The 14402-nt window shown below is 54.1% G+C and overlaps 1 protein-coding gene across 2 annotated transcripts; it reads right to left on the bottom strand.

Annotated features, from left to right (window-relative positions):
* Positions 1-2561: 2561 nt before the first annotated feature.
* On the bottom strand, positions 2562-11744 carry CMTM3 (CKLF like MARVEL transmembrane domain containing 3). 2 transcript variants are annotated; one of them, XM_069548937.1, is made up of 6 exons: positions 11518-11744; positions 11010-11234; positions 7220-7375; positions 6153-6248; positions 5640-5760; positions 2562-3702 (listed from the first exon to the last, which is right to left on the bottom strand). In XM_069548937.1, the coding sequence occupies exons 1-6, from the start codon at positions 11641-11643 to the stop codon at positions 3674-3676; spliced, it is 753 nt and encodes a 250-aa protein (XP_069405038.1). In that variant the 5' UTR covers positions 11644-11744; the 3' UTR covers positions 2562-3673. The 2 variants fall into 2 exon arrangements, with proteins under 2 accessions (XP_069405038.1, XP_069405039.1); XM_069548938.1 differs by having other exon boundaries at positions 11448-11623.
* Positions 11745-14402: the final 2658 nt, after the last annotated feature.

The raw sequence follows: 14402 nt of genomic DNA, 5'->3' as shown, positions 1-14402 counted from the left end.
GGAAGCGAGGACAGCATGGGGTCCTGGTGCCCAGGCAGGCAGGGCCGCGTCTGGCTGCTTCCCTCTGTGGCCCATTTTGCTTTCCTGCCTTTTCCAGAATCGACTTCCCAAGATTCAGGACTTTGCTCTCCTCTCTGCAGATGTGAGGAAGGCAGATACTCGGGGCTTGGAGGGAAAACTGACTGGTCCAAGGCCTCCTGGGGGAGCTCAAGGGTGGGACGCCTGTGCACCGCCCCCATCCCCCTAGGACTGGCCCAGGCCCAAGGCCTCACTCACTCCCACTCTGTCACTCTGTAACCTGTTTAAAAACGAGTTTTCAAACCCTGCCTCATGATGAAACTGACATATGTGGATAAAACCAATGCTTTTCCTAAGCAATAAGAGAACGCTAGGGGGCGAAACTATTTGTATATGTTGAAATTTCTAAGGGTTCAGGAACCCATGGCAAAAACACTTAGCTATTTATTACAAGTATGACTGTACTTTTTCCTTTTCCCAAAGTAGGTAGTTGTGTCTTTGGATATTCTAAGACAAAAAATAATCACTTCACCTTGGTGCCTTCCGTGTCAGTCACATAAACACTCCCGTCAATCATGGAATTGAAAAAGATGCACATTTGGTTCAACAGATAACACTATTTTTGTAGCATGATTTTAGATTGTGTCCTTTTAATATTGCTTTCAGCAATGCTAGTTTTGAGGTTCGGTCGTTTTCCCTGTAAAACTTCATTATGTATTTTTAAAAAGAAAAAAAAGAAATCCAACCACTCAGCTTTCCCTTGTCTCTTCTCTGCTGCTTTCTCCCCAACATCTCATTTCTGCTTACTTAAACAGTCTGAGAGTAAGAGTATATTTCTGTGAAATAGTTATTAATCAGTATAACTGCATTTGGCATTTTTTTACCCACTTGCTACTTCTGAACAGCCACTGCTCACCTCAAATAGTAAGGGGAAAGTGGTTCCATAAGAACAGAACAGAACATTCTCGGTGCTCTGACTTCCCCTTCTTTGGGTCTGAAATGGTGACAAGCCCTTTCCCGGTTGCTGCCTGTCTTGCAGATCCGCTCAGGCCACCAGCTCGCCTCTGCCCGTGTGAGGCGTCCTGGGGCGGGAGTGGGAGTGGGGACTCTGCTGGCCTCGGGCTCATCTTCCACTCGGACCTCTGGTTCGTGGATGCCCTGGATAGGTTCGATGGCCCTTTCTGGTTTTCCAGCCCAGACATACTAGATTCCATGCTGTGATGAGCTTGATGAAGACACAGACGACCTTTTGCTTTCCCGCCCCTGCAGGACTGAGTTATGTCTGGTCAAGAGAAATCTTGAGGAAACTAGCTGAGTCCATTTAAAATGAAGGAATGGATTTATTGAAACATAAAAGAAATTTTTTTTTTCCGCTTTGAAGGGTCAGACAGAATGTGTCATTATTTTCTAACAAAGGAAGACGAGTCAGATGGCTGATAATTCCCATGTGACTACTCTGGTACTTGGCCCAGTGGTACTTGGGGGAGGGGCGATGTTAATTTAATAACTACTACACTTTGCTTCTTAAAAGTCTATTTCCTTTAACAGTATAGATGCAGCTGTGGGGTGAGCTGAGGTGATGTGTGTTCAGCAAACTTCAGTTTCTGCTATTGGTCAGTCCGAGCTCCCATCCTGGCTTCTGAGGTTGGTGTGGGCACCACTCAGCTCCCACCAGCCCCAGATTTGACTATCCATTCAGAGTGGTTTGGGGGCCCCAGAGCCTTCGCTCCTGTTGGTTTATTCCTGACAGCCTACAAAGCCTCACACTGCCCTCAGTTTTCCCCCTGTATTTCTTTTGAAGGACCAATTTTTTCACGGTACTTGTCCTGATTGTTTTCATAGTGTTCAAATCTGTATTTTTGTATGTAGAGGGAAATAATTTTCTCAACACTAATCGCTAATAAATATTGAATTGTCATGAAGGAGTTCTTGTTTAATAAACGGACGTGTAAAAACAGTATCGTCTCTTTCTTCACCCTGCCTTGCTCCCGCCCCTTCAAAGGCTGTGGCCTGGATCCTGAAACAGGCTTGTGAGGTAGGGGCCAAACAGCCACCATGGAGGGTGAGGACACTTCAGTATTGCTGTTGACCAGTGGCTTGGCCAGGGCTGGCAAGGTGGAGCCACTCCCAGCAGCCCATCGGCTTTTCCAGGTTCTACTTTTATATGTGTTTTCAGAACACGTTACATATTGTGCGAAAAGCTGGGGCAGAGTGCCCTGATCTTTCCCATTGCCTGGGCCAAGACACTGACTCACTGTGGGATTGTTACCTACCTTGATGTGAGAAGCTGAGACCCCAGGCCTCTTGTGGAGACCTGAGCAAGTCACAGAACCTTCCGTCAGATTCCTGGACTACGAGAGGACCATGTGAGGAGTAAAGAGCCCCCACGAAGATGCCTGGCGGGGAGCAAGTGCGTGGGCATCGCCGCTGTAACCTGCAGATGCAGGATCCACGTGGTGCCTGGGACCACGCTGTGCTGATGCATCTCACCTGACAGCGTTGCTCTGGTGTGTAAGGTTTTTATCAAACACACACACTCCAAGCAGGAAGTGAGTCTGGTTTAATCCATGATGGCTTTTTTCAGGATAGGAGATTCACATGCAAGAGAAGAAGAAAAGACTACAAATGCCCAAAACATGGGTCCAGAACTCTGGCTCATTCACAAGGTCTCTTGGGTCACAGGAAATGCCACTGAAGAAGCTGCTTTTGTGTTAAAAAAAAAATCATACATAAAGTAACAAAATCCTATTGAAGATATATGCACAGCATAAGGTCCTTAGGTGAACACAGAAGGCACGTCTCACCCCTCATGTGGGTCAGGTGTCCAGAAATACATTGTCCTGAGGGCCTGGGAGCCGCTCACCTGCTGACGGCCCCAGGAAAGAGAGGGTTGGGCTGGGCCTGCCCAGCTGCCCTGGGCGGTGTCGCTGCCACTTGTTATTTGGAGCCCTCAATCTTTTGGACCTGGTAAGCTTGTCTACGAGCTTTGCTTTGAAACAGTCGTACACCCAGAACAGGCAGGTCACCTGAAGACATGGTCCTGGTCTCCAAAAGTGTGAGGTGGGCAATGGGACCTACTCTCCTAGTCACAGGGTAGAGGCTAGTTTTCTCCCTACTTCAAGAATTAAGAGGGAACTGGTGCTCTTTGAACAAAAGAATTTTTGGAAGGATCATTATTGACAAAGTGCCTGCCATGAGCAGGGGCCCCAGCCGCAGACAGAAACCACCGGGGCCCAGGGCTTGGCCTTGTGGCAGTCTTTATCTTGTTTCTCTCCCCCACACCCACCACAGCATGAAGGGCCCCCTGTGATGGGGTAACAAGGCTCCATCTGCTCTGTCCCCTGTGCTTATTTTTGGCAGAGAGGTTAAAGGGCTTAAGGTCCTGGGGTAGAAATGAGAAGGGGCGGAATATTCACAATGCCGTCATGGCAGAGAGGCTGGACAGTGCTAAGCCAAGGGTTGCCATTGTGTATAGGGGGCTCAGGAATGTTGCTTGGGGCTGTAAGGAGGCCTGCTCCATCGGCAGCTCCCACTGCTGCTTGAGAAATCACAGCCTCCCTCCCAACAGGCTTCCCTGGCCACACTCTGGCCGGCCTGGTCAAAAAGTGCGGGAGTGGAGGCCTGCGTGGCTCAGGTGCCAGGGCAGGGCAGGTCTTCAGTCGGAGTCAGAGTCGGAATTCTCTTCTGAAAGGAAAGCAGAGAGGATGCTTGGCAGGAGTTCTGGGGCCAGTGGTACCTGAGAGCCGACTCCGGAGAGGCACTGTCAGCTAGAACCCTGGGCTCAGGCCACAACAGCTGATGGTGGTGTCCGCTTGGTGTGGGGACTATGAGTGCCTGGGACCCTCTAGGCTGCAGCAGAAGGGAGGCGGGGAACCCAGATGCCCCTTCCTCTGGGGCCCCAGGCCCTCCCAATCTGCCTGGCTGTTCTCACTGCAGGCGGCAGGCTTGTATATCTGCACCCCACCACACCCCACACCCGCCCCCCCGCCGCCCCCCAGCCCGCAGTGGGGCTGGCTGTTGTCCGAGAAACTAAAACATACTGGAAAAGCAGGAAGCTTGTTTTTAGCCATTTCAGTCTCCCCTGCCCCAGGTGACACTTCAATGTCACCTGCCTGGGGACAGCAGGCCCTCAGTGGAAAGAAGCCCCGTAAAAGCCCACCTTGTCTCTGTCCCGCCCTGGGTCACTGCTGATCCTCACAGGGCACGGCCACCTGTTCCAGAAACACCTCACCCGGATGGGGGCACCTGCCCTTTACAGTCTGTTGTCCTCACCCCCCCTGCCCCATTTACTTTGCCTGCACACTCCTACAAATCTATCAAAACCCAGCTCGGGTCGCCTCCACAGCCTCCGAGCTGGCCCATAGGATGGGTGCTTCCTCGGCTGCTTCATCTCCACCTCTGTGAGCCCTCGTTTTGCTGTTATAGTTGAAGTCAACTTGGGTTCCTCCTGCTCCCTTCATGCCTTACGTGTACACCACCACTCTCTCTCTGGGTCTGATTCCTGCCCTCTCAACTCCCTGAGGGCAGGTAGTTAGCCTGCCCATCTGCACATCCCTAGGGCCCAGCACATGGCAGCCTCAGCAGGTGTTTAGGTCAACAGATGCTGACAGAAGGGCTGGGAGGGATCGGGGACACCAGGCTTGTGGGGAGGAGTTGTGCTGAGCCAAACATCCAATTTACTCACTTGCAGGGAGCTGACATCTGTCTATCCATTTAAAGCCTGCCTGGGGGTCTGGAGAGGAACAGGCAGGTAAACAGCTTGGGCCCTCTATCCCAGGTCAGCTCCTGGGCTTCCCTGCATTTCTGTGTGGGAGCCTCCATGCCCCTCCAGGTCCCGCACCTCTGGGCAGGGACCTCTATCTCCTCTGATGGCCTCCCCGGGCAGGAAAGCCCCAGGCTGCGGCTGAGGAAGCCCTGAGAGATCACAGGCTCCAAACTGGCTTGGTCCCTCTGGGCATGTCCCTCAAGGCACCCCCTGGGCTGCACACATGCACGCCAAGGCTGTGACGTGTTGGTATGGGTGCTGTCACGGATGGAAAAACCAGCCATCCAGCTTGCAGGTTTTCCCTTTCTTTTTAGGTCAGGTAATGGCACAACAGCCATTCTGAGCCGAAGGATGGCTGGAGGAGGCCAGAAAGTCTGTGGCACTTTTCCCTGGATATAAAAAATATCCATCCTTGGATAAAACAAGCCCGAGCTGCCCTGTATCTGCCTGGGTGCTGAAAAGAGCTTGGCTTGCTGGTCTTTAAGCTGGGGGCAGGCACGACTGGAGATGGGGGTGCTACTCTGGGACCGGTGACTACTCTGCAGCCCAGTGGACAGCACCTAGGAGTGGTCTTGTGAGGTGAGGAGGTGCCAGGCGTCCCCTCAGCGTGCCCTTCCTGGAGAGGCAGAAGCCCCAGAGAACCGTGTGTTCCCCGGAGGGGAGCAGTTTTATCACCAGTGCCACAAGAAGAGATACTAGAATCATGCTGTGAACACACTTCCTGCCCGCGGGGAGAGAGGAAATGCTCTTACTCCAGCCTTAAACTAGCCAAGAGCCCCCAAGGGAGGGTCCCCACAGCAACCATCCCAGGTGACGAGCCCAGTTCTCTGCTGGAACCCACAGGGTGGCCACCCACCTTCTGCCTTGTCAGCTGTGGTCTCGTGTGCGGAGTCCTCTTGTTTGAGGAATTTGGCCACGTCGTTAAAGATCAGGTAGAAGTCAATGGCAAACACGATGGTGGCAAAGAAGCCAAATACCTGTGGGAGACAGGGGCGGGGTGGATGGCACGTGTCAGCAGGAGCAGGGACCTGGGAAGGAGAAGGCTGCCCCGGGCAGCTGCCGCCCTGTCCCCATAGCTTGTCTTCATCTGCTTGGATAAGCAGCTCAGAATGGTGGGCACAGACCCCCTCGCGTTAATAACAGATAGGCAATCGAGCTGTTCATTTGGTTTGGCCAACAGCTTTTCCAAATTCCGGGCAGAGTCCGTCTTCAACCAGAGGACTGTGGCGTTGCTGAGAACCACAATCAAAAGCCAAGGTACCTCAGCAGAAGCAGACTGTGCCCAAGGAGCTAGGAGGGGTACCCACTTAGGAGTGGGGTGAATGTGAGTGGGGCACCCCCCGTTCCCAGAGGTTGGGGAGCAACTCACCCCGGCTGCTTTGGAAGCCCCATCTGGGTATTTGGCCACGGCTGTGATGGAGATGGCGAAGTAGATGAGGGCCGCTGTGACACAGCGGAGGAAGTCCTGGGGAGACAGGGGTGCAGTCACACGGCTGTGAGCTCCCTGCTGTGGGGCACAGAGCATGGGAAGGCGGCCACGGGGAGCTGAGGCAGGGGAGAGGGGCTCAGAAGGGTAGTGTGTGCCAAGGACAGGGCTGGAATCCCTCTGTCAGATCCGGGACACAGGCAGGGCCCCCAGACCAGCCTCCATGCACTCCCTCTTCCAGGCCCCACCTGCACGCCCTGGTCCTCCTCCAGTCTCGACTCCTGCCCTGTCCAGGTGCCTCCTGTCTGCCATTCTCTGACAGGTGGACAACAGGGTACAGGCCAGGTTGCAGCCCACCCTGTGGCCTGGCCCATCTGGTGGGGAGGGAGAAGTTGGAACCCTTGTCACCCGCTCCCTCTGGCTCTCCAATAGTGAGATCTGGTCACCGGTCTTGCTCTGCCACATGCTTGTGGCAGATCCATTTAGGTACCACGGTTTGCACCTGCTGATCCCTAAAATGGGGACAGGGGAGAAAGCTGGAGACCAGGGTTCAAGTGTTTCAAGTGTACCTTTGCTGTTCCTTCTGACTCATTTCGTACAGCAAAGTCCAGGGTGGGTTTCTGGGCCCTCCCAGGTGATAAAATGAGTTGCCAGATGGCTGAGATCTGGGGGAGCCCTGCAAGTCCTCAGTTAACCCGCCCTGCCCCATATGGAAATGGCTAGAATTCCTGTGGCTTGAGGCTCATTCCGAAATGCCCAGCTGGGAGCACCAGCGCCACCTGATGGCCAAGGTTGAGAATGCCACCTGGGTTCACAGCCTCATAGAGGGACCCTGGAGGCCCAGGAGGCGGGCAACCTGCTCTGGGTCCCCTGGTTGCTGCATTGTGAGGCCTGGATCATCTGAGGCCAGGCCTACCCAACAGGTTCCAACTAACTGCACACAGCCTCCAGTGACTTGAAGGGAGGGTGAGGGCCAGCCAACCCCTTCCTCCTGGGGCCCCAGCCCTCACCATCATGGGCCAGCACAAGCCCTGCCACTTGTCATTCAGCTGCATGGCATCAGCAAAGAGGAAGCAGAGGGCCAGCAGGAACTCCAGCAGGGGCGCCGTGAGGAAGGCAGATGCTGAGGACGCCACATAGCAGACGAAGATGATGAACGAGAGACCCTGGGAGGCGAGGGAGGGAGAGGTCAGGGCCTGTGCACAGCCCCACCCTGCAGGCAGGAAGAGAGGTGGCTCCAGCAGGGAGTGACCTGCCCAGTTCTGCAGCCGCAGGATTAGAACTCTCAGGGTGCTGCCCCCAGTGCCTCTGGGCATGGCCCTGCACCCAGACTCAGGCTAGCTCCCTGCCAGGACCCAATGAGGAAGCCCCAGCCTCACAGCGTCCAGTACCCCAGAAGGCTACCTCCCTGCCACCCACCCCTGAGGCTCTGTAGCAGAATCCACCCAACCCAGATGATGCTCCACAGGGGAAAATCAAACCTACACTCTCTCAAAGGCAGTCAACTAAGCAAGAGCCAGTTTGAGAAAATTACACCCCAAACCCAAGAGCTGTGCTTTTCAATGAATGAAGAATTTACATGAAAAACAGGATACAAATCTGGCACTTTAGTTAATAATATGCCTGCTGAAGTATTCAAGAGTTGAAATGTACTGATGTCTGCAATTTACTTTGGATGCACCAAAAATAAAACGGATTGGACTCCCCTGGTGGTACAGTGGATGAGAATCTGCCTGCCAATGCAGGGGACACTGGTTTGACCCCTGGTCCAGGAAGACTCCACATGTCAAGGAGCAACTGAGCCTGTGTGTGCTGCCAACTACTGAAGCCCATTCACCAAGAGCCTGTGCTCCAGCAACAAGCAAAACCACAACAAGAAGCCCATGCACCGCAATGAAGAGTAGCCTCTGCTCGCCATAACTAGAGAAAGCCAGCCCAGTGCAACCAAAAATAAAGTATAAAAAAGTTAAGAAAATGGATTGATGGACAGAGAGATATGTGAGAGGGGCTTCCCTGAAAGCTCAGTTGGTCAAGAATCCACCTGAAATGCAGGAGACCCCAGTTCGATTCCTGGGTCAGGAAGATCTGCTGCAGAAGGGATGGATAGGCTACCCACTAGAGTATTCTTGGGCTTCCCTTGTGGTTCAGCTGGTAAAGAATTTGCCTGCAATGTGGGAGATCTGGGTTCGATACCTACTTTGGCAAGATCCCCTGGAGAAGGTAACGGCTACCCACTCCAGTATTCTGGCCTGGAGAATGCCATGGACTATGGGTCGCAAAGAGTCAGCCGGGTCGCAAAGAGATTTGAGAGCAAGTAAGTAGCAAATAAGGCAATGTGTTACCAACTGTATAATTGGTGGGCATATGTTTTTGCTGTATATTTTCAAATTTTCATAATAAGGAAAAAACATCCAGAGGGAGAGGGAGTGGTGGCATTGCCACTGCATGCCCTGCTGCGTCACAGGTCCCACCTTTGTGGAAGGAGGGGCAAGGTGTCATGAGGAACTGATTGAGAATGAGATGTTTTCTGCAGCATTGGCAACTGATGCAGGAGGATGCCAAGGCCCGGTTAGTTCCGCAGACCGTGCACTGGGAAGGGCAGACAGGCTTGATGGGGCTGTTCACAGGGCCCAGGGTCTGACGAGGCTTGTGAGAGCTCCTCACCACCACCCGTGCACCCAGTGCCGTTCACAGCCCACTTTGCAGATGAGAAGAGTGAGGTTAAGACAGATGAAGTGGCTTGCTCAGTGTCATACAGCTAATAAAAGGGCATCAGAATTTGAACTCTGGTCTGGCTGACTCCACATGTGGAATTCTTAAGCAATCCTGCTGCGTGGCTGCTGGCCCTTTTCCATCCTGGTTTCGGTCACTCTGGCTGGGTTTGAGCACGTCCATAGCTGAGTAGCTCAGAGCAGGGTAGGGGGGCTCGGGAGGGATGACACCCAGATGCCCCACAGGGGGCACCATGGTGACTTCAGACAAATGAGCTGCAGAGCACGGGCGTCTGCTTTGAACATGACAATGGAGGTAGCTGAGCCCAGCCTGAACAGATGGGAAACTGAGGCACAGAGATGTGCTGAGAGGCTGCTGGAGCCTCCCAAGAAGACAAGACCACGGGACTCTGGCCCAACCCTATCCTCTACTTCCTGTGCCAAAGGCTGTTATCGGTGGCCCTCATTTTCCTTTCCCCTACCCCCAGAGCCTGATTCTGGGGATCCCCCTTTTGATTCTGTTCCTCATTCCCCAGATCCCTGGTGGCAACTTCCTCCCCCTTCCTGCCCATGTCAGCCTCCCACTTGCTTGGGCCTGGGGGCAGCCAGAGGTGACCTGAGAGGCAGAATGATCTCAACTGGCTCCTCTTGCCTCTTCAGTGCCCATCCCTCATCCGTCCTTCCCCCCCTTTCATCCACCTCGACCTAGGATCTTGGTGCCCAGTTTTGCCAAGGGCCTCCTCTACGCTCTGGCCACCCCTCTTCCACCCATGAGGAGGGCCTGAGTCGGGTGTGTTTGGGGTCCCCTCAGTGGGCCTTGGACTCAAGGCTTCTCTCCACAAATGTGGCTCCTATCAGTCTGCAAAGTGGCCAACCAGGAGGCGACTCCCAGCAGTGTGAGCTGAGTCCGGGATCCGGGTGCCTCATGTGGGGAGTTGGACAGGTGCTGGCTTTGTGACCTCTGAGCTGACCCCAGAGGCAGGAGGAGGCGGTAGGACCGACGCCTGCCATCTGCCCCCTGGGAGCCCAAAAGAGAGGTGGGGACAGAGTCCTTCCTTTGATCCCTGCTGTTCTCAACCATGCTGTCACCTGACCTGCCACTCATCCGGGTCAAATCCCCTAGATGCTGGGGCCTCAGCTTTCCCGTCTGCAAAGTGGGAATAATGACAGGGGTTATCAAATTGCTGGAGATCCAAGTAACAAGTGCTTCTGCCTCATCCCGCCTCCCCGCTAGGCGTCTTCCTTCCCTTCCCACCCCTCCACGGAGGCCAGCTCCAACCCCCAACCCCACAGGCCAACAGTGCGAGGGATTTTCATAGTGTCCCGAAGACAAAGGGCTGACGGGCGTGGGTGGGGGGTGCGGGAAGAAGGAAGGAGCTCAGTGAGGGTGGGACGGCTGGCGCTGGATCCCAGCGAGGGCGGGGAAGAGGGGGATGAAGTCATCCCCCCCGGCCGCCCCTCCGCAGTCTGGGTGGGGGTAGGCTCCTGCGCGCCCCCCAACCTTGTGGCCAGGGCCTCACCCAATCCCGGGGGGTCGCCCCTCCCGGCTGTCGGGACTCCACTCTGGCTTCCGCCCAGCAGCTCGAGGCCGGGTCGGTCCTCCTTGCATCCGAGGAAGCGAGCCCAGGAGCCGTGGGCCCACCCTGGGTCGCGAAGGGCCGATGCCTCCCGGGCCCGGCCGGGGCGTGGCGGGAGGTTTTGCGGAGCGGGGTGCCCGTGAGGGAGGCCTGAAGACGCGGGGACGCAGCCCGTCCCAGGGGCCCAGAGAGGGCGGAGGCGCCGGAGGTCACACAGCGCCGGGCTGGGCTCCCCGGGGTCCGGCCGCCGCGTCGGTGAGCCCCCTCCCCGGGCTCCCCTGAGGCCCCCGCATCGCCCGCGACCAGCGCGCGGCTCAGCTTCAACGAGCCCATCCCAAAGGGGGGAAGTCTGCCCAACTCAGCCCAACTCGGGGGGCTGCGAGCGAGGCCGGCGGGCGGGACGCCGGGCGTGCAGACGGCGGCGCCCCCAGCCCCACGCCCGGGGGCTGCAGGCGGGGGCGGCCGCTGGGGGCCGGGCTCCGCCTGGAGGGGGCCGTGGGCGCCGCACTCACCGTCTCCGCCAGCAGGAGGCGGCCTTTGAGCGAGCAGAGGAAGGCGCGCGCCGGCAGGAGGGCACGGAGCCCGGGAAGGGCCGCGCTGGGCTGGGACCGGCCGGCGGGCTCGGGGTCCGGGTCGGGCTCCGGGTCTGGGGGCCACATGGCGGCGGCGGCGGCCGATGCTGAGGCTCGGCCTCGCTCCCTCTCACCCTGCGCCCGGGAGGGAAGCGGAAACCCCGACTGTGCGGAAGGAGAGCGGGGCTAGGCTCGCAGGGCGCGGGGGCGCATCCCTGCCGCTCCGCCCCCTCTCCCGCCCCGCCCCACCCCTCCTCCCTTGCTGGGCTCTTCTCGCCTCCTCGCCTGCAGCCTTCTTCCCTGACTCCTGCCCCCTCCTCTCCTCTCTCCCCTCTTCCGCCCGCCTTCCTACTCCTCCGCCCCTCCTACCCCTCGAACCTCGGCTGCCCGCACTCCTGCAGCCCGCGCTGGCCCGGGGCTTCCTCAGACCCCCGCCTTCTCCCCTCACCCCTGTCCTGGCGGCCGGAGACCTTCTTATTGCCGCCACCCAACACTCCGTCGGAGCTCTCAAACCACCCCTCCTTGCCCAGAAGACTGTCGGCTTTCGCTGTCTCCCGTCTAACTTCCTGCCCATGCGTGCTGGGGACCCAGGAACTTAGGCCTTCAAAGAGCGAGAAAACTCTGTCTTCCTGCGGCTTTGACCCCCACAGTCAGCTCCCTGCCCCACTCCCTGTCTCTCTCCAGTGGCCACCGCACCCCTCTTTGGCCTGCCCAGCCTCCTGGAGTTTCTTCTTTGGCTGCCCCAGCCCTGGATTCGGCAGCGCCCCCCGCCCCCATGCCACACACGCATCTTCATCTGGGAGGACTCCCAAACTTAGAGCTCGGAGCCCCAGCCCCTACACAGCACACACACACGTCTCCATGGAGTTCAGTGTGACCAAGATCCCACCCAAGACATTTTTAATACCCCTGAGCCTCTGCAATGGGCAGTGCCAGTTGCCCTTCTACCCCAAGAGCCAGACCCCCCCCCCCGCACCCTCCCCCACCCCCGTCTTCACCTCCTTAAGCTTTCTTCTATCTATGTCCACGTGTTAACCACCACAGCCTCCACTAGACTTCAGACAACTCCTCTCTCCTTCCTGGACTGTTGTGAGGGTGTCTTTTCTTTTCCTTTTTACTTTTTTGGCATGTGGGATCTTAGTTCCACACCCAGGGATTAAACCCGCACCCCCTGCCCTGGAAAGCAGTCTTAACCGCTGGACCACCAGGGAAGTCCTGTGAGGGTGCCTTAGGGGGCCTCTCTGCTTCCTCTCTTGGCCCACAGAGGGATGCTTAAGTCATCCGTCACAGTTGCTTCCATTCTCCTCACCTGCAAAGACCTTGATAGCTTCCCATCTTGTTTAGGGTCTTGGTATAGAGTAAAAAGAGCCCCTTGCTACCCTTTCCTCTGTCTCTCCCACCTGTAGAGCTGATTATCTCTTCCATGCTGCTTCTTGCAAAGGGATCTTTGTAAATGTTGACCCCTCTGCCTGGAATCAGATAACAAGGAAGAGAAATGTTATCTGATTAACTCCTCTTTATTCTTCTGTGATCATAACCACATTGTCACTGTCTCAAAGGAGACTTCCGGACCTTCCCAGCTAGGTAAGAGTCATTGGGTCATTTATTTATTCATTCCACACCAGTGCTAGAAGCCCAAGAGGCAGGGAAACCCCAGATTTGTTTGAGGGGGCAGGGTGGGTGGGTAAACACTAAAGGTGTCCAGAGAATCCTGAGTACGATGATTCCTAGTAATAAATGAGTGGCTGGTTGGAAGAGCAGCCAAGCAGCCTGTGTGGAAGAAAGGACTGAGCTAAGAGCTAATCACACAAGAGGAGGAGCCAGACTGTAGAAGACCAGGCCTTGGGGTTTAGATTTTACTCCAAATTCTCTGGGAGGTGGTCAGGTGAAGATTAGAATAGAGGATGACCTGGTTCTGATCTGTGTTAATTAAACACTATTCAATACTAACTCAGTAAGAAGAAGACAATCCAGTTTAAAGAATGGGCCAAAGATTTGAACAGACAATTCAACAAAGGTATATGAACATCCAAGAAGCGCATGAAAAGATGTTCGATATCATTAGACATCTTAGAATGTGAATTAAAGCCACAATGAGATCACATTGTATTATACTCCTATCAAAATGGTTTTGTAAAAGGGGATGCTGCTCTTTAAGTGCTGGTGAGGATGTGAACCAACTGGAACTGTCAGACACAGATAAGGGTGGCAATTGTTATCCCCCCTTTGGAAGACAGCTTGACAGTTTCTTAAAAAGTTAAACAGAGGAATGGATATAGAAGATGTACATATATACAGTGGGATGCTACTCAGCCATAAGAAGAATGAAATAATGCCATTTGTAGCAACATGGATGGACCCACAAATTTTCATACTGAACAAAGTAAGAAAGAGAAAGACAAATATCTTATGATATCACTTATATGTGGAGTCTAAACTATGGCAGAAATGAACTTATTTATGAAACACAACAGACTCAGACATAGAGAACAAGCTGGTAGTTGCCAAGGGGGTGGAGGAGAAATGGGTTGGGAGGTTGGGATTAGCAGGTGCAAACTATTATCTAGAGAATAAACAAACAAGGTCCAACTGTGCAGCACAGAGAACTATATTCAATATCCTTTAATAAATATAATGGAAACCAACATGGAAAATATATACATGTGTGTATAACTGAATCACTTTCCTGTACAGCAGAAAAACATTGTAAATTAACTTTTTTCAATTAAATAAAAAACTTAAAAAAAACAGTGAAACAGAGATCTACCATATGACCCAGCCATTTTACTCCTAGGTATTTACCCAAGAGAAATGAAAGCACACGTCTCTACAAAGGCTTGTAGACGGATGTTTATAGTAGGCCTATTTTTAATAGCTCCCACTGGAAATCACCCATGGTCCATCAGCAGGTAAAGGAATAAACTAACCATGGGATGTTTATGCAATGGCATACTTCTCAGGGATAAAAAGAAATAAATGATTGACACATGCAGCAATATGGATGCATTTTGCAAATATTGTGTTGAATTAAGAAAGTAAGACTCGAAGGGATGATACTTTTGAATCCGTTTTGGTGGGATTTTAGTACAGGTGAAATGAACCTATGGTGACAAAAGTCAGATCTGTAGTTACCTGGGGGCATGAGGAAGCTTTCTGGGGTGCTGGAAATGTTCTTTATTTTGATGGGGGTGATGGTTTTACAGGAACTTACATTTGTCAAAACACACCAAACTGTACACTTGAAATGGGCGCATAGGATTTCATGTAATTCATATCTCTCATACTGAAGGGGTTCTGAGGAAAAAGAAAATATAGGGACTGAGTGGAGTGCCT

Source organism: Ovis canadensis, chromosome 14, assembly GCF_042477335.2.
Source record: "Ovis canadensis isolate MfBH-ARS-UI-01 breed Bighorn chromosome 14, ARS-UI_OviCan_v2, whole genome shotgun sequence".
Taxonomy (NCBI): Eukaryota; Metazoa; Chordata; class Mammalia; order Artiodactyla; family Bovidae; genus Ovis; species Ovis canadensis.
This window is presented reverse-complemented; position numbering and strand designations above follow the sequence as displayed.